Source organism: Phaethon lepturus, unplaced genomic scaffold (assembly GCF_000687285.1).
Source record: "Phaethon lepturus isolate BGI_N335 unplaced genomic scaffold, ASM68728v1 scaffold47903, whole genome shotgun sequence".
Classification (NCBI taxonomy): domain Eukaryota; kingdom Metazoa; phylum Chordata; class Aves; order Phaethontiformes; family Phaethontidae; genus Phaethon; species Phaethon lepturus.
The window spans coordinates 8,884-34,276 of NW_010529295.1; the positions used below are offsets into that span (position 1 = coordinate 8,884).

The 25,393-nt window shown below is 40.7% G+C and overlaps 1 protein-coding gene across 1 annotated transcript in view; it reads left to right on the top strand.

The window, feature by feature from the left end:
- Positions 1 to 15,080: 15,080 nt before the first annotated feature.
- LOC104618324 (low-density lipoprotein receptor-related protein 8) overlaps positions 15,081 to 25,393 on the top strand; it is a gene marked incomplete at both ends in the record, with an annotated part of 29,974 nt that continues 19,661 nt past the window's right edge. The window contains one exon of the mRNA XM_010283879.1: positions 15,081 to 15,209. Within this exon, the coding sequence (XP_010282181.1) occupies positions 15,081 to 15,209 (129 nt within the window). The remainder of the gene's footprint in view (positions 15,210 to 25,393) is intronic.

The following is a 25,393-nucleotide window of genomic DNA, read 5'->3' on the forward strand; positions in this document are numbered from 1 at the left end:
CTTATATAGAAAGTTTGTTTCTATAGGAAATCAACATAAGAACCTGTAATGCTGAAAGTTGAAACAATTACAGTCTACGTGCAAGGGGTAGTTAGATAATAAAGAGGCTGAATAAGGAAAGCCGTAAGTATGCATGACAAGTTTACGGCCAGATATATTAAGGACTAAGGAATTACGTAGCTGTATGAAAAGCAGATCCATATAGTGTAATACTGGTTGATGAGAGTGAAACAGTAAGCTGCAGTGGCAGAAAATGAGAAAATACTAAGAGTATTTGTAATTTCTGTTCAGAAAGAGGAGGAGGAAGATACTTTTGCACATTTAACAACATGCCCGCTACTAAACAGCAGCTATTAAATTTTTTGTTTTTAAAACAGAAGTACTGGCAAACTCTCATTGAAAGACACAGCCAGTGAGTTTTCTGATCTGTATTTTGATGTGTGGTTTGTTGTTTGCTTTAACTTTTATTACTTTTCTTTTTTTTTACTGATGTTGGAACATTGCTGGAAGTTTCAGTTAGTAAAAGCGGGTAGTTTAAAAGATTAAACAGAGCACTGTATAGAACCTGCTGTAGAAGGTCTGCAGTCCAAGACTTGAGTTCTTTACTGCTACAACAGCATACACTTCAGCTCCCGGTGCTGATCATGCTGTTATTGGTTTCGGACAAAACCATAGAAAGGCTTATAATAGAATATATTATATCAAGATTTAAAAACCAAAAAACAGCCTGTCAGAATGTTAGGGGAAAACAGGAGGTGTCTCACTTTTCACAGTTTCTTGATTGAATCGTGACCTTGTTAATAAGATACTGTGTGCGTTAATAAACTACTATGTGTTTTTTGTGTTATGTGATTTGATTTAAGCATAAAGGTTATAAAAATGTAGTTTACAAACTAATTAGAGGCCATGTTAAATTGAAGAACAGGTGACTGAGAGGTGGTAAAAGACATGGGTAGATGCTATAAAGCGGAAAGATTATTAGACAAGGGGTTGTGAACAATCTTACAAAGCTCACGTGATTATAGAGTTGGAAAATATACTTAATTAGAAGGGTATTTCATTTATTGAAGAGGCAGCTGAGAATTGCCTTTATCAATTTACACTTGTCTCCTTAGAGGTTTCATCACACAGTTGTTTCTTTAGCCTAGCAAGAAAGAGCATAATTTGATCTAGTGAACAGAAGCCAAAACTAGATAAGAGAACTAGAGATAAGGACTAGAACTAGAGATAAGGTACAGCTCTTAACATAAAGGTAAATAAACAAGTGGAGTCACTTATCCAGGAATCTTTACTAATTGTAGTCTTTAAATAAAAACAGATACCTGTCTTAAAGATAAGCTATAATTTAAATGGGGTGTTGATGCAGAAATTACAACCTTTTGCTGTGCTGATTTTAATGGTCCTGTAGCTTTTAAACATGGGAAGTTCTCTGAGCCGATGCAAACAGACATCGATGAAGCGGCATGGTTTATACATAAAGACATTTGGCCCAGATGCTGCAAGCTGCAGTAAGCTCTGACGCTGGGAGATACTCCGTCTGGGAATAAGTTGGGCATCCAGATCACTGGGAATGAATTTTCAGGGCAAAAATAGCCTTGTTAGGTTAAGGGAAGTTTGTTCATGGATAGGGAAGAGCCATTCTCTTTCCTCCTCCCTAACAGTGGATCATCATTTGTAGATCTCCAAAGACAGTCATAGGTACCAAGAAACCTTGTTTCTGTTCCGCGATCATTGGAGATCTGTCTTTCCTCAACAAATGGAAACCAGGAGAAACCTCTGAGAGGGGTTTATGTCATGTAGATGGAAGATGCAGTTGGTGACATTTTGTACTCTGTATTGGCTTACTGCCTGATAGGCGGATTGATGGCAGAGTTTTCATGGAGTTGTTTGTTCTTCACTGAGCAGAAGTTACCTAATATATATCTATGTGTACTATCTATATCTAATATATCTATGTATACTTCTTGTCATCTCTGATCGGCACAGAATGTCCCCAGAGATGAGGAGGCACTATGTTTTAGGTAGAGGAAGGTGTTTTCTGCTGTTGTCAAGTTTTGTTGCCATGGCCTGCTTGAAGTAGGCTTGCTGCCTTTCAGGATGGGGCCCATTGGGAAGCTGACAGCCACAGTTAAAGCAGCTTCTGTTGTCTGAACAAACTGTCTCGTTTTCTTCTGATCAAAAGTACTTCGTGAAAGGTGCAGCTTGGATTTTTTAAAGCATCTCATTAGAAGTTATATTTAGAAGTGGGAAGAATATATTATTAATTACAAGGATGCTCTGAAGCAGAGAAGCTGTTTAATCCATGTCCTTGATGAACAGAAAAGTTACTGTACTGAAGGAAGGTTATGCCATTAACAGTATATTCATTAGGAGTTCATCAGATATCAAACTGTGCTTATCTTCAGGATAGTACTAGAATATCTGATAAGTGGTAAGAGTGAGAAACGGGAACTGTCACAGGAAAATGTGTGTAATACAGTTTACATATCTGTTATCTGCCAGTTTATATATTATTTTACATCTCAGTTTACAGGCAAAGTACTCTCCTGTTGCGTTGTTGGAAGTGGGGTTTGCTGGGAAGAACTGGAGATGGAAGTTGGCCCCATGTATTTCTTGACTTATGTGGTTGCTAAATGGGCACAGTGTATAGCCATTTACTGTGAGGATCATTAAATTTTTTTTTTTTCATATCTTTTGTTCCCACAACACCCTTTTACCAAGGTAGCTGGCCAGTGGGTTCATCCCAGTATCGTTCTGGATATTTGCTTTGATCTGTTTTGTACTCTCAACTCCAGTCTGTGTATTAGCCCCATAAAAACAGTCATTTCTCTAACCTAAGTGATTTTTGTAATTACTTTCAGTATTTACGAAATACTTTTTCTGTCTTCCAAGTTCAGACTGACAGCTGGTAACTGATTTTTGTTAATTGTATGACATAGTCTGGTGAACTGTTTTTTAAACTGTGCTTCAAAACTTAATTTTGAGTTGAGCCTTAATTTGCTTCCAAAGAAGTAGAGAAGTCAAGCGCTTAAATGTGCCAGAATGTGTACGAAATAAACTGCCTTCTGGAATTCGTTTCTGGATTTGCTGTAATAGGAATGGAGCACTCTGGTATGCATATTATGGGGGATCCTAGAGATTAATATATGGGAAGAGAAATAGATAAAATTGGTGCAGGTGCTGTGCTCAGCTGCTTGTATGAGAATTTGACAAGTGACCAAGGTGGCTGTGGCTGGTAGGCTTGTACTAAGCAAGATTACTGCTAGTGAAAAGAATGAATTCTTTTTAGAAACTAATTTTTAAACAGTTCAAGGTCCCCATGCTACAGATTTGAAGAGGCTAGAAAACACTCCCTCTTTTGTATCTGTAAACCAAAACCAGTCAAATAACATTTGATTCAATAAAAAGTAGATGTGTCTCTGGTCTAAAAGTATCTGTGCAGAAATTGTTCCAAGATGCTTTCAAACTGCTGAGTTACAAATCACACGGGGAGGTATGATTGATTTATTGTGTGCTGCAATCTGGAGTATTTTATCACTGAATCTGTAGTGAAGAAAGCTGATGTTAATAAAGCTCTAACCAAAAGCCTAGAAATAAAGAAAGAAGCGTTACTGTATTACTACAGATTGGGAGAATAATTACCTGCGTTTCTGTGGAGACCAGGTCTTTCCGCAGTCTCTGCTAGGTCGGTCTGTGAGGGATAGGCTTTGTAAGTCAAGGCTTAAGAGTGGGGTCTGTGCCCATGGGATGCCCAGCTAATGGGGATTAGGCTGTGCTACTTAGCCTGGCTGTGTCAGCTGTGTGCCCGGTACCTGAATAGATGACAACAGGCTTGTAAGAAGTTACGCCTTGGAGGAAGGTCTTGGTGGTCAGCCCCAGCTGTGCATTTCTGCGCAGCAAGGCCATTGTAGGCCCCGGGAGCTATATTCAGCAGCTGAACACAACAATTTGTCAGCTGTGTGGCTCCATGAGAAAGTTTGAAAGTTGTTCAAAAATCTATTTGCCCACAAGGCTTCAGAATCACTGATCTAGGGTGGTGAACAAGTTTTCCTTTCAAATGGTGCATTTCTCAGGGTTGATTAGCTGACTTCCATTCATGCCTACCTTGTACTGCCTCAACCTCTTGACTCTCATTTCTTCCTTGACACTCTTCTTTCTTCCTGTAGCATGTCTACGTTTGAACTTCACCGATTCCCAGCTACGTTGCTATCAGTCTGTGCTGGGTCAGCTGTTACCGTTGAGTGTTTTATTCTCCTAAGGCTTGCCTGAATCACAGTTGCCTTGAAGGCATCATGCATCACTAATCATGAGGGAACACAGTGGATCATGATAGATTTTAAAGGCTGCCTGTAATCAGACTCAGGTTTTCACAGTAGGCATCCCTGGATATAAGCAGAGGTAGAGGATCTGTGTTGAGGAACAGCGCTCTCAACCATGCCAAAGATTGGAGTTTGGTTTGATTTCTGGGCTATAGGAAAGGCGAATTCCTCTTTTTTTTTTTTCTCTCTCTTTTTTTTTCCCTTCCCCTTTTTTTTTTTACCTTTCCACCCAACCTCACCCATTACTGTTAATGCAAAAAGGAGAGGAGACTGAACTGCATTACAACTGGCAATGTGTACACAGACTGACAGGGTAATTATTGATGTAGACAGTGGTGGGATGGGAGGTTTGACAGGACAGTGTTGTACATCACTCACTTTCAAACTAGCTCTAAAAACAATAGAGTTTAAAGAAGATGTTATGTTCAGAATAGAAGAAAGGGGAGCATTTTAACTGACCTTCTTAAGCAAAGCCATGTCGTTGTTGGATTTTTTTAATCTTTGCTTTTGATTGAGCATGAAAAATGCCTTTCACAAAAGGGAATATTTAATAGCTTTGCTGTTAGAAAACTATCTCTAAAGAAAATTATGAGTCCTGGGTTTTGCTAACAGGCCTATGTATTTGCTAACTAAGTCAACTGTCAGTTTATTAAATTATTAAACTGTTTGAGATCAGCAATACACATTGCTGCTTTAAGTACACCAAGAACAGGTTCTTATTCAGCTGCTCTCATTTCTTACTTTGATGTCTAAGTTCTTCCCTGTGTTTAATACTCATATCTTCTCTCCTTTCCTCTGTGCCAAGCTAAGGGCATGACCAGCTGATCTCTGAGGTCAGAGAGGCTCATCAGTGAAGAGAAAATAAAATTTTAAGTATTGTAAAATGATGTGAAGAACTCTAATGTGGAAACTCAGGTTTTCAGTAGCCAGAATAATGTCTTAAGTGTTACCACTCCTCTTGAAGACAAGTTCTGCCCTGGCTTAGAGGTGGAGCAGAGAGAAGGGCAGGAAGGTTTAGTGGTTTCGCAAGGAGTGACCACGTTAGGGTTTCAATGGGGTGAAGCATGCAGCCACTCTCACTTCATGCCCATTCCTCCTGCTTGGCTACATGATGGGCTTGAGTGGCATTTGTAGCACCAGCCTGTTTGAAGTGTCTGACATTGCACTTTTTTTACTTATAAATACCAATAGAGGCCACTTTTGTGCTGATTTAAATGAGTACCTTGAACTCTTCCTGTAAGCAGATATAAGTTAAGGTTTTATCCCCCTTGAGTTTTCTCCCCCTGCTTGTGACTGCTGATGATAAAAGCACAAAACTCAGTCTTCTGTATAGCTATTCTCCTCTTAAAAATCACTGTAGCAATAATATCCTTTTGTGACTTAATATAAGGAAGTAAGTGGCACAGGATGTATTTTGATTGGTGACCACATTTAACGTTGGCCTTCCAGATACTGGCTTGGATGGGGCAGTTGTTGGACCCATTTTGGCAAATTTTCAACATGATCTGTGACTTGACTCCACATTCAGTTGAAATCAGCAGCGGATTTCTTGGGCCAGGATTTTTCTGTGAATGCTTGAATATTTCTCCATTTTAAGTCCAGAGTAAATCATGGATTTGTCTCATCCATAGAGAAGACATGCAAAAGGCCAAAGTTAGCAGAAGTAGGGGGAAAAGTTGGCAGATGGCCTCAGACTTCAGTTTGCTGAAATCCACTTTTTAGCGGATTCAGATCCTCTGAACAATGAGGGCTGTGCTTCGTAGTGATTAAACTGGGCACTAGCCTGTCATGACAGGGCTGTGTTAACTTCTTCTCTGGATTAACCTGAGTAAACGTTTCTAGTGACAATGTGGCTGTGATGTCAGGAAAGATGTAAAACTCTGCAGTGTTTAGAGGTGGGACACGGTTCCTGGTCTCTCACGTGGCTACACGTGGTATAACAATGTTTTACTCAGATGGAGTTGGACTGCACCAACCTTGTTCCTGTTGTACACCTTTTCTGCCTTGCCACATGGAGTCTTACCCTTCATGCTCATCTCTGCAACAGGATCGACACCTTCCAGCGCTGTCATGCCACAAGTAGGTGGTGGTTGTAGTTGTTTTGTACGTTACTGTTGTCCAGAATCTGTATAAAATTGTAGTAAGGATTAGAATCCCAGGATTATGTTATGTCTCATTCAAGTTTATTAAAGGATTATGCATCTCTGACCAAATCAATGCTTAGAGACACTTAACTAACATCTATGAGACATCTAAGTACTACTGATCATAAGAAGCTGGGCTGGATGAGCTAGGTGGAGTACAAAGGCCAAGACAGTCCAAGGACTAGCCTTGTTGAGGAATTGCTAACCCTCTGTGCTGGACGTGTTAAGTGTCTCCTGGGAAGGGAACGTGTTACGAAAGTTGCTTGGGCATAAAAGCTGCTGTAGAGAATGAGCCTTTATGATATTTTTTGGAATTCTCGTGTATGTAATGGCAGGTAATGAAATGTGGTTTGTTTGGGAGCAGAAAACCCTTACTGTATTGTGTAGATCTTTCTCATACTTAAAAACCTGCCGTGGGCTTTTAGAAACTGGTCTCTCTGTGCTCAGACTTGATAGTGGGGGAATGTCACTGTGTATTGTACAGATACCGCTAAAACACTGTAATTTTACAAGTACTAGATAGCTAAAGGGATTTAATGAAGCTCAACAACCTATGTTAAACATCTGACCTTAGGTTTTAAATTATAAAACTTCAGAAAATATGACCATGAGGATAGGTTAAAAACAACTAAAAAGCTTCCTGAACTCCTACTGAAAGTATTGCAAGTTTCTTACTGCTTGAGGCCAAAGAGGACACTGAAATCATCCAGTTTGACCTCCTGTTTGCCGTGTGCTGTTACCACTGACTTGGATTTACCTGAAATGAGCTAAGTGACTTGAGTTAAAGGACTTTAGTTTTCAGCAGCAGGGGCTGTTCAGTATATCAGGTAGAGAACAGAAGTGCCATCAAAATAGTATCTTGCAAAGCTATGAAATGAATTAGGTGAGACATGCTCAGATGATTGCAGCAAGTGAGCATTTGCTGTGTTTACAGAAAGACAAAATCAGCTGAAGTCCTGCCAGTCTGACTGAGGGAAGGAAATGTTTTTCTTATCCAAGTTTGGTAGTTGCAATTTTTAAAGTGGGTGAGTAAGACATAGCAATCAGGAATCTAAGAAAAATTATGTGCTGGAAGCCCAAGAGTACTAGCCTCTTCTGTCCAGCATGCTATCTTGAGTATTATGGGAAAGGTTTAGAAACAAACCATAAGCATGCCAGGATAAACTTGGGTAAAGAACCCCTTCCTGACCCATGCAGATGAGTCAAGTTGTAGGATATGAAGCTTAGTTATTTTTTACTATAAAACCCAATGCCATTTGTCTTTTTGGCCTACGATGGAAATATCCTAGCTCTTTACACTGTGCTCAAATACAGTTTATATTACCTGTTAAAACTGCTGGTACTATCCCTGAGAATAATTTTCCTCATTGAGGTGGTTTGCAGTGTATGTATTTGAAACATGCTTTTCCTATAAAAGCTACCTCACTTTTATTCCGACAGTGAGTCTATATTTCAGTAACTAAATTAATCCTGAGATTTTGAATTTCTGATTATTTCACTGTGAAATAATATCAAAGGTGATAATCACCAATGAGATAATCTGCCCAAAAGCAAGGTACATGCTATCTTCTTTAGATGTGCTGAACCCTTTGTACACTAAGCTTATTTTCTCCCTCCAGTTTCTAGATAGAGGAGCTGGAGACTCATCGAAGACTCCTAACCCATGCTGTTGTAAAGAAGCCTTTCTTACAAGCACACAAGAAAGGACTTAATAAGGGCTGTACTGTGCAGTACAATGGAGTTAAATTTGTGTAAATCCTTTTCTATTCTCCTGGGAACTTCTGAACATAAGTTGCCATCAAACAAATCACACCACAGAATCTAACTTTTTATCAGGTGTATCAACTGTTAATACTGTTTATGATATGATTTCTTAGCCTTTATATTATAGTTTCTTAGTCATCTCTCCTAATCTGGCTTTTGAGTCACAGTAATTTGTGTTCAAAGTTTGAATGTAATGACCATAAGTTAATTATCTCTTTGTGCAGAAAGAATAGATTTTTCACTATTTCTCTGCCTTTGCATGCTCACACAAAGGTTATCGCACATAAGCGTGTACTTACATACTCAAAAACATAGAGTCAGGTAGCAGCACTCCAAGCTCCCAGGTCCTGGGAATCAGTGTTGTCAATATGCCCCAATTCTGACCTGAACAGACCATCCTTTGCTAGCGGATGGATGGGTCGGCCTCCTCTGTCAACAAAGGCATCAATTGTTGTGGTGGTTTGGTCTCATTCCAAGTCTCCTAAGTCCTGAGCCACTAATCATGACATTCATTTTGGCCTTGGCCTTATTTCAACTGGAAATGTAAAGTTGCATCTATTTTTTCAATGATTTCAAGTGTACTCGTAATACAGATACGGTATATTTGGTTTGCTCACCAAATACTGCTTCTGGATGCAGTTGCACTGTCTTTACTAGAAGTTGCAAGTTCACATAAAGCTTGCTATCCCAGCAGGCTTATGCTCATAAGTGTGTTGCTTTACATGACAGAAGGAGAAGTTCACTGCAGAATCCCAACCTTTGTGGAAACGATTCTCTGATCAGCGTTCCCCATAATGTGTTCTGTCTTTGAGTATTGCTAATACATCGATCCAAACGCAGGGCAGTTCCCGTGCAGTCACAGTGTGTGTGCTCAGTACACCAGTGCCAAAGAAATTCCTGAGATGCATCCGCCAGGGATGTTGCTGCTCCCACACAAACAGTTCTCATTGTAAATGAGACTTGTCTTTGATATTGTTTGGTTTGGGCTCAGCTTGGCACAAGGAGATAAGGGAGATTAACTAAATATAACAAATATGATTATATAACACTCTTCAGCAGAAAATCTCATGTGTCTTGCAGGGTTAAGTGAAGTAAAGTAAGGCAACAGTAAGCTTTCCTGTGCTACAGAGTGAACTAGTAGGTGAATAGGGTAGAAGCCAGTGTTTCTAGCACCCACGCTGAGGTGGGAGAAGCAGCAAGAGAAGGAAATGACCAGTGCAGACACACCTTCAGCTGTGATAATAATTGAAGTCACAAGATGCATTTTGAAATGTGTGTCTTAGACACCCTAAATGCTTCAGTGGGAAAGTATCAGATGTAAGTCCATAGTGAGTGTAGACTGGGATATACATTTACACGCACACGCAGACTTCTGAGATGGTTTTTCGAATTGCAATTTTCCAGGAATTGGGAACTCCGAGTTCTGAATTTCCCTAAACAATCTCTACCTGTCAGCTCCCTTCCTCTCTTCTGAACAGTTGCTCATTTAACAATTGTTCTTGTTTTGTCTGGAAACATAGAGGTACTAGTCCTGTACGTGGCAGGTGTGAACATTTATTTTGTTCTTGGTACATCTCTGAGATAGGACTGCCAGCTATGACAAAAGATTCAAGGGCAATATTTGAGAAGGGGAGGTCCTTGTTAAAAAACATTCCTTTAAAAAAGAGCCTACAACTAAACCATTGCTGGAAGAAAGGAGGAGGTAGAAATTTTAAGTTCCACAGTGAGGTGGTAGTGGAAGTTTTGCGGGAACAATTTATTGGCATGTCAGAAATTAATTAAACAATTTTAGTATAGTATTTTCTCTGTTGCAGAACAAAGCTTTGGGTTGGGATTTTTTTTCCTGAAGAACCTGGGAAAAACATGGGGGGCAGCCTGGAGAGGATGCGGGGTTATTTCAGCAGATCTAGAGAAACTGTTCAGACCTGTGCGATGATGTATTTCCACAAAGGGTGTTCTATTCAGTCTGCTGATGAAAAGTCTTGTGCGTTTCCCACCAGTAGAAGCTGCTTAATTACATTTTGTGTATGCTCTTAGAGTACCTGTTTGGTGAGAACCTGACAAATGGTATTCTGAAAGTAAATCAATTCTGTTTTCTTGGGCTTTCTTGAATATACATGATGTCCGGAGCCTGAAAAGCACAGCAGTAGCACAAGAGGAAGCAAACAGTGGGGCGCCAGTTAGGCTCTATGGTTCTCTGAAAGACTTTGTAGCCTCCTGTAAAGAAAAAGAAGAATGTGCCATTGGCGGTAGTGAGTAAATGGAACCTTCTTGTCTTCTTTGCTCTTGTCTCCTTATAAATAAACCATTGTTGTCCATCCTTGGCATTTGCAGTTCATTGTGATAAATTGGTCTTGATGTGTCTGACATTTCAACCAAGTTGTTTAACAGTGCTTTTCTGAAAAGGCAGATCTTGCTATAACTTGCATTGGTCCAGAATATATCCAGGGTAAGGGCACTCACCATCACATACAATGCTAACCCTTTCCTTTCTGGGTGGATGAAGAGAAAAGTGGGAAGTAAACATTTTGGTCACGTAAGCCCAAAAGGCTGGGTTTGTGTAAGCAGTGTACAGAAACAGAAATGCTAAGTCTGAATTGCAGTAGCTAAAAGACTTTTTCGTAGCGTGGACAGCAACGTCAAGTCCGCTTGCACTGGCGCAACGTCTCCAGGGTGGCGGAGAGGGAACCCAACTTGTTGAAATAATGCAGAAACGTTTTCACCAAAATTTTGCTTTGAGTGTTATGTGAGATCTCCTATCTGTTACCTGCCAGTGCTCACACGTTGTTGGCTTCCATGCAACGATTGCTTGGGTGCAGAAACCACCGGTACGCAGAGATTTGATGTACTGTAACCAACAGCTGCTGCTGCATCCCTGCAAGTTCAAGCTTTGATTTACATTTTTTAAATGTCTGTAATTACTCTGTCAGCATGATGATTAACACAGGGATTGCTTTCCATAAATAGGAGTCTTCTGCCCATACCTTTCAAAACCTTTTGGCTTCCCAAAGCTATTAAGCATCTGCCCAGAGCAGCCAAGCAAAAGTAATGCCCATACTTAAACTATGACCAATAAATAACCTTTTTGCTGGTTAATGATCGCAGTGTGTTATGATACCATTTTATAATTATATTTCACCTTCTTCAAAATCAGGTGTGTGGAACGTGTTCTCACCTGTCTTGACCCACTTAGTTCTCAGTGGAGATTTACTATGAGGATGACAAAGCTGGTCCTACTTGGCATCAAAACAACTTTTCCTTTCCATCACCATAGCCTGAGTAAGAAGAACTAGAACAATTTTTGGGGATGTGGACCAATAACCTCATAAACAAATGTGTCTCTTGACTTTTTTTGGTCTCCCAGTTTTCCCAGTATGCTAATGCAAACCTTGTTCTTGAATGCACTGCAGAAATGCAGCAAGGAGACAAACCTTCAAAGTGCAAAAGCATGGAAATGCATTTGGAGTTATAAACCTAGCGAGGAAAGTTATTTTTATTATGTGTTCTAAGCACATGTTTGTTTTACAGCACAAGGCAGCCTAGAAGCAAACCTCGTCACAGGGCCCAACGTGAATTGGATGGGGGAGCGAAGAGGGGCTCCGTAAGGGTGCGAGCGCTCTGTCTTGCACAGCCATGTGTGGGGCAGGAGAGCTGTGCCCTCCTTGCCCCAGCAGCAAGCTGCCATCTGCCCGGCCCTCTGAAGCAGCTCCTCAGCAGCCGGGGTTTGGTGGTGAAGACATTTGGGAGGGGGCAGCTGGGTTTTGGTGACTGTGGAGCTGTGCACCTCTGAGCTGAGAGGCTTTGGAGTCCTTGGTGGAGGAACACAAGGCCCAGGTAGCTGCTGGAGACCCCAGTCACGTCACCCCTCTGTACGGTATTTGTGGCCAAAAGCCCTACTTTTAACCGATGCTGCTGGGCGAGTTCTTCAGAAAACAGGGCAGCCCTGCTGTTGGGGTTGGGATCCCCTCCCCACAGCCAGGCATTGTGCCCATTTCACCACCCCAGGCCTCCTGTGCCGTCTCATACATGGGGCCTGTGGCCATCCCTACCACTTTCCCAGAAGTTGCGCTCTCCCCCTCGGAGGGGCTGATGGCAGCGAGGGGGGGCCGCTGGCATCGTCCCTCCCTGGCCCCTGCGGGCTGTCCTGCCCGAGCGCAGTCTGTAATCCTTGTGTGGCTCTGGATGGAGGGTTTGTTGGTTTTGGTGGTTTGGGGTTTTTTTTTTTTTAAGTTAGCCAAAAGACTTCTCAGCCCATTTTTATTTTCAACGCAGCGTTCTCCAGGCTCACACCTATGCATAGAGCGGCTGGGTAAGGCCGGAAGAAGAGGTATTTTTGGGGTGCGGCCCCTCTGTGCTGAGGAGCTGTGGGGCTTCTAGGCCTAATAGACCATTTTAGCACCATTTTTTCTGTTTGAGGGGGCTGCTGGTTGCCAATCAGCTGCCACAGAATTTGTTTTTCCTTCTGTATCTGTGAATTACTTGGGCATATTCAAGGATGGTGCGTGCTGGCATACAGCTCTGGGGATGGTGTCCGGAGCAGCTCGGACGCAGTGAGGCATGCCAGCTTCCTCGAGGGTGAGGGCAAGCACCTTATTTTACACCATTTTGCACAGTTGGCAAGTGACCTGGTTTTCAGACGTGCTGTCTGACTTCTGTGGAAGGACGCGAGTGCTCAGCGCCACCGAGCGTCCCTGCAGTCGTGCATTATAAACCTGCAGCTTAGAGGCACCAGAGCTGAGGGGAAAATGCGGGATATGGGTCCCGTCCTGTGGCAGGGCACTGATCTGAGCTGGCAGACATGTTGATCCTGGTGGGGTGGTGGTGTGGACCTTTTCCTGTGTCAGGTGATTTTTATTACTGACCTGCTGGTAAAATAATAAAAAAACCTAAGAAAGGATCCCTTTTTCCCCCCCTCTATAGATCATGCAACATTCATAAATGTTATTTAGGTATGCAGTGACCAAACTTTAACAAAAACGCTGTCTTGCCTCAGAGTTATAAAACTTCATTACATCAGTTATTAACTGGCTGTGGCAGGACCTAATTTTTTGTGATGTATTCGTTGCCCACAGCTTCTAGAAACTGCTTCTTATAGTGCTTCAAGGTGCTAACACAGAGAAATGTTGGGATGAAATGGCACTGCTTTTTAAATGGCGGATTGATGCTGTGGGGCTGTAAGATGCCCCTCTACAGCCTTGTTGTGCCAGGTGGAAAGGGAGAGGTATGGTTTTCATCCTCTCTTGCTCGGTGCTTGGGAAGCTGATTGACTTTGCATAAATACCTTTACCAGGGCAGGGTAATGTGAAAGGTAGTTTTAATTCCAAAATGTAGGTTCCTCCCTTTTCAGTAGACCTGCAGCCACATGTAGCATTATCATTGCTAATACTAATGGAAGAACTATTTGAAAACATGTAATTTTTTAAAGAGATAAATTGGTCTGTTTAATAAGCAAATCCTGCCAAACTAGATGATGATTCCAGAATGCTAAACAATTGTTTAAAGCGTGGAACATTGTGCATTCAAGCAGCCTTGTCACAATAGACGTAGATCTGTTGCTCTTTACGCTACTATGAAAAAAAAGGAATTTTGGCAGTGCAAAATAGTTATAAGAGAATGAGCTTCACAGCTTATTTGGTTCCAGATAAATCTGGCAGGTTTTTTTTTCATAGTTGTATTCTTGCATGTACGGGGATTTTTACTTCTGCGGGTCTTTCTGTGTCTCTATGTCTTAGATCACTGTTGCCTTTAATTTAGGCAGTTACAGTTAAGCTTGTTTAACAAGTGTGAGTTCATGCTCATGTTTGCTGCTTTTCCCCCAGGTTTACTGACCATAATCTCCCTAGATAATTAAATTTAGAAATTGTCTTGCAATACCAAACATATAAGTAAACCCTTATAATAAAAATAGGCAATTCATTTTTCCTGACTCAGTTTGAGGTAGTATTTTCAGAGTACTTTGTCCAGTACTACTGCTGCTGTTTGCAGGGTGCTAGTGTTTTAACAGCAAAAGCACAGTGTATTGGGGGTTTGAGGCTGTCAGAAACAGGCAGTGCTGCTGCTGCGTTGAGCATTACTCACAGTAATATTGCAGTCCTTCTGCTTAACAACCAGCCCTTGGGTCTTAGTTGAAATCCCTGTTGATCTATTGAAGCAACTCTGTCAGTTCATTTTGGTTGAGTTAAGCTGGAAAGTAAGAGTGAGGTGTGGTACTTGTTTTATTTCTGTGCTCCTGGAAGGGATTCACTGGATCAGGCACAGGCTGGAAGGACAGGAAGGTCCTTGTTTCTGGGGAAGCCTGTGCAAGGAGACCTGATTAAAGAAGCAGCAGCATGCTGTAGAGAGGAAAGTTACAGCATGAAGCTGGGCACTTCTAGCCCATGCACAGGCTGAGATGTCAAGGAGAAGGTGGGAAAGGGCCACCAGGTCCCAAGAGTGTGTAAAGAGCCAGGGGGCCTATGTGCAGTTTGTTGCAGCTCAGCATCACTGGGGTGGCCAGAAGCAAGAGCCTGCCTGCAAGGAAATGCTAGGTAGGAGAAGTTGCATACAAATCTGACTTCTGTTCCTCCCTTGAGTTTGAAGTTAAGTTTCTGGGATTTTGTTTGAACAAACAGTGATATTTTTTTTGGCCAGTTCCCCTCCTCCCCCCCGTGTAAAAGTATTGTGATCTCTTTTGGGGAACATGTATGGGACATGTAAGCCATACCTCCAAATCAGTGTTGACTTGGGATTTCATTACAATATGTCTCAGGATTGAGCCACACAAAATAAAAGTAACTTTAAATGTGCAAACAATGTTAGCAATGTCTAGAATTATGTTTAACTTGGGGTTTTTTTCTTTATTTTGTTCTTCCAGCCAAGCAAGTATGTCCAGCTGAAAAAATTAGCTGTGGGGACTTAAGCAACAAATGTATCCCATCGTCCTGGAGATGTGATGGGCAGAAGGATTGTGAAAGTGGTACTGATGAAGCTGGTTGCACTCCTGGTGAGTTAGAGTAATACTTTAATATGTATGCAACATCTCCCTTTAGGAGTATAAAAGTCCTAGAGTGACTATTACAAATTGCATGTAAAGGGATGACTTTTCCTGCCAACAAATTCATTCACTCTACATTTGCAATGCTAAGTAGTGAATTTTAGGAAAAGAGAGGAAAGAAGGAGTCTCCAGTTGGAACTGGCTAGAGAATATAATGTGAACTCTATGGAGAATTAAGTGTTCTTTTACTACTGTAGCAGAATATAGTTAGTCAGTTTGGAACATGATTATCAGGGTTAATACCCAGATGATATAGTAAGAATTTAAATAACAATATTCAAACCTTCCTCTGTGGTAGCTCGGCAGCCTACTGCCATGTCCTTCCTCCTGCAGAGCGTAGCCCTATGGACTAAGACCAGCTCCTGCTGGGATATAATAGATAGGCCTGGACTTTTCTTTATTAATAGCTTGTTGGTTTCAATGGACAGAGAGAGAATGATATACGATTTACTGTAACTGTTTTAAATTCAGTCCCTAAATGGCCATTGCCTTTTATTTGGCCTTTCTCTGCTCAATGAAAGAGCTCTTTAACAGTGTTTTGCCTCTTTGGAAACTCCTACACTGTGTAATCAAGTCGTTTCTCAAACTGTCTTTTTGATAGACTAAACATATTTAGATCTTTGTTTGTTGTTGTCAAATATTTTCTTGTGAATGAATGCTTGACTCTTCTTTCTCTTTTTTTTTTTTTTTTTTTTGGTGGCTCCTTTCGGTATCCCAGCTGACTTTTCCAACCTTTTTTTTTATACAGACCACCAGAATTTAGGGAGTATCAGTCTGTGCAGAAGTAAAAATCACCTTTCTAATACTATTCTTATATAACTCTGTTTGTCATTATTAAATTCTTTGTGTGCAAACAATCTCGGGCTATTGAGAAGCTATCTCATGCTCTGTGTAGTTATTCACCCATCTATCAATATTTCTGGTGATATAAGCAATGTTACTTTTACTTCCAGCTTACTGGTAAAAGGGTTGAATGATTACATGCAAGCACACATTGATGTTTATTTGAAAACCGAATTTTGGGCTCTAATACGTAGCCAGTTCATAATCCACATTATGTCTTTTCATTGAAGTTGTGTAATGAAATATGTTTTATGTGAACATTTTGTGGTTCTGAGTAAAACCCTCTGGATAAATTTATCTCTGTTCAGTCAGCTTTATCAAACAAAATCTAGTCTTGCCAAAGGTTTTACTGTCTGAGCAACCTCTTCCACTGTTTAGCCACTCATTGTAAAAATATTTTTCCTTTGTCCTTTTTCACGTTTTCCCTTGTCACAACTTGTGCCCATTGCCTCTTCTCCTTTTGCTGGGCGTTTCTGAGAACTGTTGGCCTCCAGCTTCACTGTATCGTCCCTTTAGATATTGGAAAATTGCAGTAAGATCTCCCTCTAACCTTCTCCAGGTTAACCAAACCCATTTCCCTTAGGCCCTTCTTGTATATCATGTGCTCCAGCACTATAACCATCTTGCTGGACTTCCACTGGACCTTCTCCAGATTGCGAATGCCTTTCCTGTGCTGTCAGGGTGGCACAAAACTGGAGATAGTATTTCAAATACAACCTAAGAAGTACCACCTAGAGGAGAATAACTACTTCCCTCAACCTGCTGGCCTCGCTCTTGCTAATGAAAGTGTGTGGTTCATTATGTATGAAGCTCAGTAGGAAGGTTCAATGCGACTTACTAATTCAATTAACTATACATTAGATGCAGAGTTTTTCGAAACTGCTCCATTCCATATTGCACATAACTCAGGGGTCCAGGAGTAACAGTAACAGGTTACTGTGCTTGCACTGAGCCTGTGCGGCATAGTTCCAGTTGGGTTGGCTTGCAAGGAAAAGGCATAGGTTGCTTTTTATTGCCTCCTATTTCATGAGGAATTAAGTGCATGAGCATGGACAATTCCTAAGTAATAAATTATTATGATATGGTAAGTTGGTGATGTGCTTAGACCCCTGGTCCTGTGCCCTTTAAGCTAATGATGTTTTGGCAGTTTTCAGAAGTCTTTTATTTGCTTTCTGTAAGAAACTCTTAGTGTTTTTCTGTACAGTATGTGCTTTTTTTTCCTTTAGATGGTAGGCTTGAATCAGAGACAAGTTCATAAGATAATTGTAACTACTATTGAAAAAAATTATTCTTTTCCCTATATGAGTTAGTGAAATTAAAACAATTTGTACGCTGGTGGCTGCCTCCACTAATTTAATGCTGCTGCTTACACCAGTAGGAGTTGTCTCATGGAGTCTTTTATTTATACTAAAAATCTACTTGAAATTGTTTTGAATTTTTTTTTTTCAAGGCCCTAGGTAACCTCCAAAATGACTGTAAATATGTTCTGAATGCCACATAATTCCAGCATAACGATGCTATTAATGGATTTAGAAGTAGCTGAGTGTTTCTCTTCTGGATGTTTCATCATCTTTAGTCTTGCTTATCTTCCATGCTTGTAGTACACATGCAGGTTCTCAAAATGGAAATTTAATCCAAGGACAAGTGACTTTGATCTAGTTCCTTACAATTGAGTGTTGTTGCCACATAGGCTGCCACCTCGGTGGGTGCATATCTGCAATCTCTGCCAAGGGTTGCTGCCGAGTCTGAATGTGGGATGGACTACTCTTTGGCCAGAGGACCAGGCAAAAAGGCACTGACAGGCAAACCTGGAGCTTCCTGAGTGAGTGCAAACATCAGAAGATATCAGTCCTAAGATCTGTCGACTCAGCACCTTTCAGAGGCTCACTCTGAGAGGGAAACAGGAGGCACTGCTGAATGGCTGTAGTGGGAGCATTTTCAGTGAACCTCACTGAATTTGACACTGCTTGTCAAATTAAGGTGTTTTCCTCATGGATGAGAACAAATGTGTTAGCCGTTTAAACTCTGAGAGCTTGTGGAGGATTGATAGCTATCCTCTCTTTTATCCGAATCTGATAAACCTCACTAAGCCTATCCACTGATACTCTGCTAACATTCCCATTTCTTCTCTGTGTAGAATCCTCTTTTATCCGTTTTCTCTTATCTCAGCAGCACACAGTATCCTGACAAAAAAAAAAAAATCTGTTCCTAGGTTCAGACCTTTTTTTTTTTCTTTTTTTAACCTCTGCACTCACATTTTTGTTCTCATTTTAAATGAAGCTTCAGTACTGACTGTCACCTGCAGCCCATTGGAGCAGAGCACCCTGTCACAGCTAAGGCTGCATCTTTCTCAGAGCTGACCACCTTGTCTATAAATAACACATCTTTCTAGATAAATGTTTGGAAGGGAGTCTATTTGTGCTCAGGATAATTTCTATGGTGAGAGCCTCCATGTACAGTAAACAAGTGGAACATGACTTGAAGATATTGTGAGTGAAGGCATCCAGAAGAAAAACCCTAAGATCTTTCTAAATCCATGTTACTAAAGCTATTACTTCAAGCTAATGTGGCACTTTAAGCATATTTTAACTATGGATACTCTTGTTTCTTGATAGGAATAACTGGCTCTAAGTATTACAGTGTTTCCAAAGAACTTAATATGGAGTTTATGAACATTACTTGAGCCTGCATTTCTGCATTGGTAACTTGTACGGAACAGCACTGGTTGTGCTAAGGCTGTGCGAGTGTCTGCCCCTATGTCAAAATGTTCACGGCCCAAGTTAAGGAAGGGTGTACTGCAGGAGAAGAAAACAATTATTATGGTAGTAGAATCATCCAAAACTGTAAGAACAGTGAAGTATATTATGGTTCTTCTTTTCAGATGTTGTTCTGGATATGATAATTCTTGATGGATTTTTCTTCTCATAATTATGTAATTGCTTTTTGAATCAATGTGAAATTTATCCAGCACAGTCAGTGTAGGCACTGGGACGGCCAGTTGGAGGGAGAAAGTTGCTGTTCAGAAATTCAGGGACAAAAGTATAGAATATGAATAAGAGAATCTTCTGTTCAGGTTGGGTTCTCCTTTGTGCTTTGTATCAGCCACATCCTTGCTGCATCATCTTGCATGAACGGAAACAAACTGTTGTTCTACATCCCTCTCCTTTACTTCTGGTCACTGTTGAAGACTTGCTGTTTTGATTGGCACACTGCGTGATCTGAAAAAGGTTTGTCACAGCAGTGCTCAGAATATCTTTCCCTCAAGGAAGGAGAGGATTTGCAATCTTGTATGCTGTCCCTGTGTCAATCCCCTTAGACAAAAGGGTTCAGCTGCAGTTAGCAAGCTCTGGACTTACCTAGATGCAGGTGGGCTGAAAAAATCATCCCAAACAATAAGTCAAATGCTTTCTTTGAGTTCCTCATCTCCCCCTGTACAATCCAGCCCTATAAAGAGCTAGCCTTATGAGTAAGCAAAGCAGACTGTATTCATTTGAAATAAGGCTCCTGTTTGCCATGTCTGGAGAGAGAAACTGCAATGTGATAGATGAAATCCATTAAAATAAAAACTTCCACAGAGATGTGTAAAAGACCTTTTGCTGGCCTGTTAGGCCTGGTCTGGTACCAGGATTAGGAAAGCAGTTATTTTCATAAGCAGTCCCAGCACTGACTCATCATACTGCTTGGAAGCCATTATCAATGGATGGTAAGGCACTTTATTCTTGTTGTTCACCCATGAACAGGGAGAAAAATGGTGTGACTTTCACCCTGTGGAATAACTTCCCAAGGAAGCAATAGAAGCTGTGGATTATTTAACCTGCAGTGGATAAAGCATCAGTTATTAGGGATCCAGATTTGTGTCTGCACAGGCTGTAATTGCACCAGGGATTAATTGTGGGTATTAATCCTTGCATGTAGGTAGCTAAGTGCCTGTCCACCTAAATAATTTACTTCCAGCAGGTAGGCTTTAAGTCCACTGCTAATGTCCAGTGCACAAACAATTTTTGAAAATGCAGATGTCTGCCTCTTTAAAATAAAAGAATACATAAAAAAAGAAAAAAAAAACTTATTTTTTAGTTCTTTGGAGCAGAAGTAAATTGTGTCTTTACAATACTAAGTGTGTTGTAGTCATAGGTCAGGTTTAGTCCGCTAAAATAGACATCAACAGTTAAGTTCAGTCTTGAATTTGCTGGCTTGGAGGTGCTGGCATTCTCCTATTTCCCTGGTTGAGGTTTTCTGCTCCCAGTGTACTTAACCTTTGTCACAATTGATTGGACAAGCTTAGGAGCACGTTTACTGAGACTAAAAAGAGAAATTAAATATGAGAGACAGTAATTAAAGCATTACAACTTGGGGTCAGGCTGGACTTTGCTAACTACTGCAAAACTTGTTACATCTCTGCTAAGAGAGGTATTAACCAGTTTTGTCAGCCACTCAGGAATGTGGAGAGCATTTCAGCATGACTTTAGAACAGAAGAGCTACCATCATGTAATGGCTGAAATGGGCATTTCATCCCTGTAATGCACACATCGCTTGTACCTCCTGACAGGACTGCGATGGTCCACAGAGGGAGCAAGGCTCTGCCCCCATCTCTTCTGATTATATTACTGGTTCTCACTTGGACCACGTCTTGCACCCAGTATGGAAGTTACGTCTTGCGGATGGGGAGTTGGAAGTGTACAGTCTTCCCTTTTCCCAATAGTCAGATACAGTGAAATGATGTATTCATTGATATATTGATAGAATAATAAGCTATTTTCCCATACCATGATTTATTCTGCTTAACTATAGTACAGAGAGAGCTATCCATGGGAACTTGTGCAGGTAATGGACATATTTATACTGATCTCATAAAGTTGTCCAAGAGAAAGAGCCAGTAATTCCTACAGGAGTCTTATGACAGTGACAACCTCGTTACCAAGAGCATCTTCTTTTGGATCCTGTTCTTCTGGCTTTTCATTGCTGCCCATATATCTCAGAATTAGTTCTAGATTTTCAGCCCTATGATACGATATCACAGATTAAAAGTGAACAAAGTGGGTAAAGTTTTTTAAAGTAGTAAGGGAAACAACAGGAAGCACAGTTTTGCTCAGCTGTAAGCCACATGTCCTTGCCATGGTAGCTCACAGCCTTCACATTTCTGTGGTATATATATCACTTGTAAGATCCTCAGGGCAGGAACTTTTCACTTACTCTTTCCTAGCAAAGCTCCAGGCACATGTGTGATTCTCCATAAAAAGCAGCAGTGCTTACAAGTGAGGGACCCTTTTCTTGGAAGGTCCAAGTGCAGAAAACTTCCAGACTCAACTCTTTCTAATGCCCTGCTCATTAGTCCTCAGGTCACCCAAGAACCATTGGCAGAAGGCAGAATTTAAAGCAGGCTAAAGCTGGTCTGATCCCTCCAGCAGATCCACCTGGTGATGAGCCAGCTGAAGTGGGGAAATTACAAAGCTGATTTAATGCCACCTTCCTTCCACACTGCACCTGCACTCACATGAAGTGACTTTTCTGTTGACAGTTAAATGGTTTTATCATGTTTTATCATTGTCCTGTAGCAATAAGGGGCATCGTGTCATCTCAGCATAATTTTGTTTTTGATGCAGTAAAAGGTACCTGTGTTTTGCATCTGAGTCATACTTCTAGTGCTACCTATGCGGATTTGACCATATGGATTCTGTTCATTCCAAATCTCCACAGGTCCTACTGAGAGCTTTTTACTTAGTGATAATGTAGCACTAATTTTATCTTCCTTTGCAGCCTGATTAATAGATGCTTTTGTCAAAGTTATGAATTCTGTTTGTTACCTTCATTAACAGGCTAGGTGCACAGTGGTGTACTGTTCCTCAGTCAGCTCAGAGGGAAATCGAACCCAAAGGGTCAGATTTTGCCATATATTCTCCCTGAGAAACCCACCAATTTTAATGGGGCTAAAGCCCATAGTACTGCATTTGTGCCTGTAGAGGAAATATTTATCTTCTCCTACTATTCATGATTATTTCAACATGTGAGAAAAAGAGATATGGCTAGCCTGAAATTCCTGTCGTGTTATAGTAGGCAGCTGTAACTTGAGTACACTTGCCACGGTGGAGGAATCTGCAGTTTCCAAGGATGGAAAGAAAATGACTATAGATTTGACAAATGAAAGTCCTTCATAAATAAGATAAGGTAGCACAGCAATGATATCCTCTGGGCTTTACATGATGTTTAATTACTGGACAGCTGGAGGGATTAATGCTTGTGCATTATGCCCTGGCTCTCAGAAATTAAACATGTACAGCTGCCACTTTATCACTGCTTAAAGTATTAGAGCTCCTTCGAAAGCAGTAGTAATTGCAGAAAAATCCCCATTGTTATTTAGGAAAAATCTCAGCCCATAATCATATTTGTCCAGAGTTCCTTCAGAATAGAACAGCAAGAAAAATGAGATTGGTAGTTACCCTTAATTGCACTCTTACAGGAAAAATTAAGGTAATTGCATTTTTTAATATATTGAATGCTTGTTGTAATTAAATGTAAAATACTTGAGGAACTTAGGTTAGAGGTAAAATAGTCATTGCATAAGTCAAGAACTAAACCCTAAATCCGTGGCCTAAGCTGTCCCAGGGCTCTTACCTGCAGAAGCTTAGGGCAACATGGGATTGTTTTCCCTACTGCTGTTTCTTGAGCTTAGTTTTAAGAAACAACAGATACATGTAACATTCTGCAAATGGAGTTTCCCAGTACTGAATGCTGCCTCGCTGGCCACAGCAGGCTTTGGTGATGGCCTCTGCACATTTACTGTGTGCTGATCTCTCAGTTACAGATAAATTGTCCATGTTTACACATACACAAAAGCTTTGTCCTGCTACTTTTTCTGTCCTTTAACTGGAAAAGTTGTCTCTGATTCTTCTTTCCAGTCTCACGTGTCGTACTGTCAGAGAAGCAAAAATTGGCTTGTAGTTACGTTTATTGTCTGGGCACTCTATCTTTCTACAGTTACAAGCTCTTGGAGTTAAAATAGCCAAGAAATTGCATCTCTTATTGCCAAATATGATTCTATTTCATGTCCCTGAAGTGCTTTCTTCATAAGAATGGAGCTATAATTCTGAGCCTATTCATCTAAAAAGTGAGAATCTGTTTAGTTTTATTAAGGGAAATCTCCTGTAGCTGTCAGTGCCAATGATCGTGTTACAGTGGCAGATACGTGGGTAGGAGTTCCATCCTTCAGTGACCACGGGTACATATGCGTTATGCTAATTAACGAGTGCTTAACAGTTATGCTTCCTGAGCATATGATCTGAAGACTGAATCAGAATCAGTTAGCTTGAACTCAGTGCAGTCCTACGCAGGAGAGGACCATATAATATTTGATATAAAACCAAAAAAAAAGCTGCTTTATGAGTCATGTTAATGGATAAAACAACATGTGAAAGTTGTCTTAGTGGCTGAAATTTTCATACAGAGGAAGATACAATGATTGGATTAACTTTGCTTATATGTTGCAAAGAAATTTATTTGATAAAATATAACTGGGAAGGTTTAGCTCACAATAAAATACACTTCAATACACTTTTTTTCAAAAAGTTTAAAGTAATTGCTCATGTTGTAAAACTGATTCTTCATCTCAGCCCAAGTCCAGCGAAGTGCTGCATTTTATTTGAAAGCCATAGAAACTGAAGGGCAAATCCTAATGTCATAGAAATCGTACTACTATTGAAGTGAGTGCAGTTAGCACACGACCCTTACACTTCTAATTGCAGTGAGTGTCACTAAGTGCTTAAAATTTCCATTTGTGTAGAAAGTCTAAGACATCTTTTCTAAAAATGGCTGCCATTCTTTTGTAGAATTGTGGGTACATTGTTTACATCACATAATAGCTGTGCCCCCTAATACCACATAAGTGAAAACAATTAGGATCTGGTTGTTTCCTGAAAAGTCTGTTGATCTCATCTCTTCCCAAAACCACCACAGTGGTCTTGTCTTTGTAGACTTGATAAATGAGTATGTGCTTATATTCATAACCTTGAATTTGGCTATACAGAATCCTACGAATTGTCTCATTGTATCCTTGATGCTTTCAGATCAGTTGCCTTGCACACTGTTTTATTGCAAAAGCATCTTTTTAATGTTACTGCACCTACATTCAAACTCATTTTGAATCTCTGTTCCTGGAGAAATGTGAGAGCTGAGTAAACTGAAGGGGTGAGATGTGACAACTCTCAGTGTTTCCTTGTTTTGTCTGTTCTCCAGAATAGTTAATACTGTAGTGTTCTAAATGCAATGATTATTTAAGTCTAATAGTGAAGCAAACTGCAATGAGAAGAAATATCTCCTCACACAGAGAATTCATATCAAGCAAAGTGAATTAGTGGAAGTGGAGATTTTATGGGGCGGTGACCTTGTTGCTAACAACGTGAGCAGTGCTTTGTCCCTTGTTACTCAGCTGAGTTAAAACCTGAGCCCTCGGTTGCTGTAGCTTCCAGATTATCATGCTGAGGCCAGGCTTTCTCTCTGCCTTACCTGTTTGACTCTGATTCAGAAATATATCCTTAGGGTGGCCAATGTGGCTTTTCCTTGCTCTGTTTTTCACAGACAGGCCTGTGCGGTGATTCCATCAATGAAAAATTCTACCTAAAAATTCAGATTTTTCTCTTTCTCTGCAAGTGCTTTTGAGATGTGCAGTTTTCATGATGTGAGAGTAGATACACAAGCATTAGCAGTGCATGTAGCTTTGTGGCGTTAGTTGCTGCTCCCTCATCCCTTACCTGCATTCAATAAAGATAAGTATTGTAGATTGTTACAAACCTCCAGGATTCCCTTCTTAGTTACAGCACTGTAAAAGACTTAATTGAATCTGGTTGAACTGGTGCCATCCTTGTGCTTGGGAATGTGTGGGTAAGGAGGAAGTGGCAGGCCAGTGATACAGCTGTGGACCAACACGCATGGGTCTGAATTCTTTGCCTTTCCCAGTCAGAAAAAAAAATGAAGCTTGCAAATTTTTTGTGAATAAAAAAAATTGTGCCATTGCTTGCTAGTGTGACTAAAGTGTAGGTTTTAAGATTCTGATGAAGTGTCTCTCCTGAGCTGGACATAAGAAACCAGAAACTGGCAGGTATGTAATAGGGCATTTTGTGTCTCTGTATTAACAGATGAGCAGAGGGTGGAAGTCTGCCCAATGGATGGAAAGTAACGTCGATGGAGTAGGCTTTTCCTGGCAAAGTGTCTGCAATTTAAACTCTGCAATGGCAAAATTAACTCCTGGTCATGCAGAAAGGTCTGTGCAGGCAATCCTCATAACCACAGGGAATCCTGC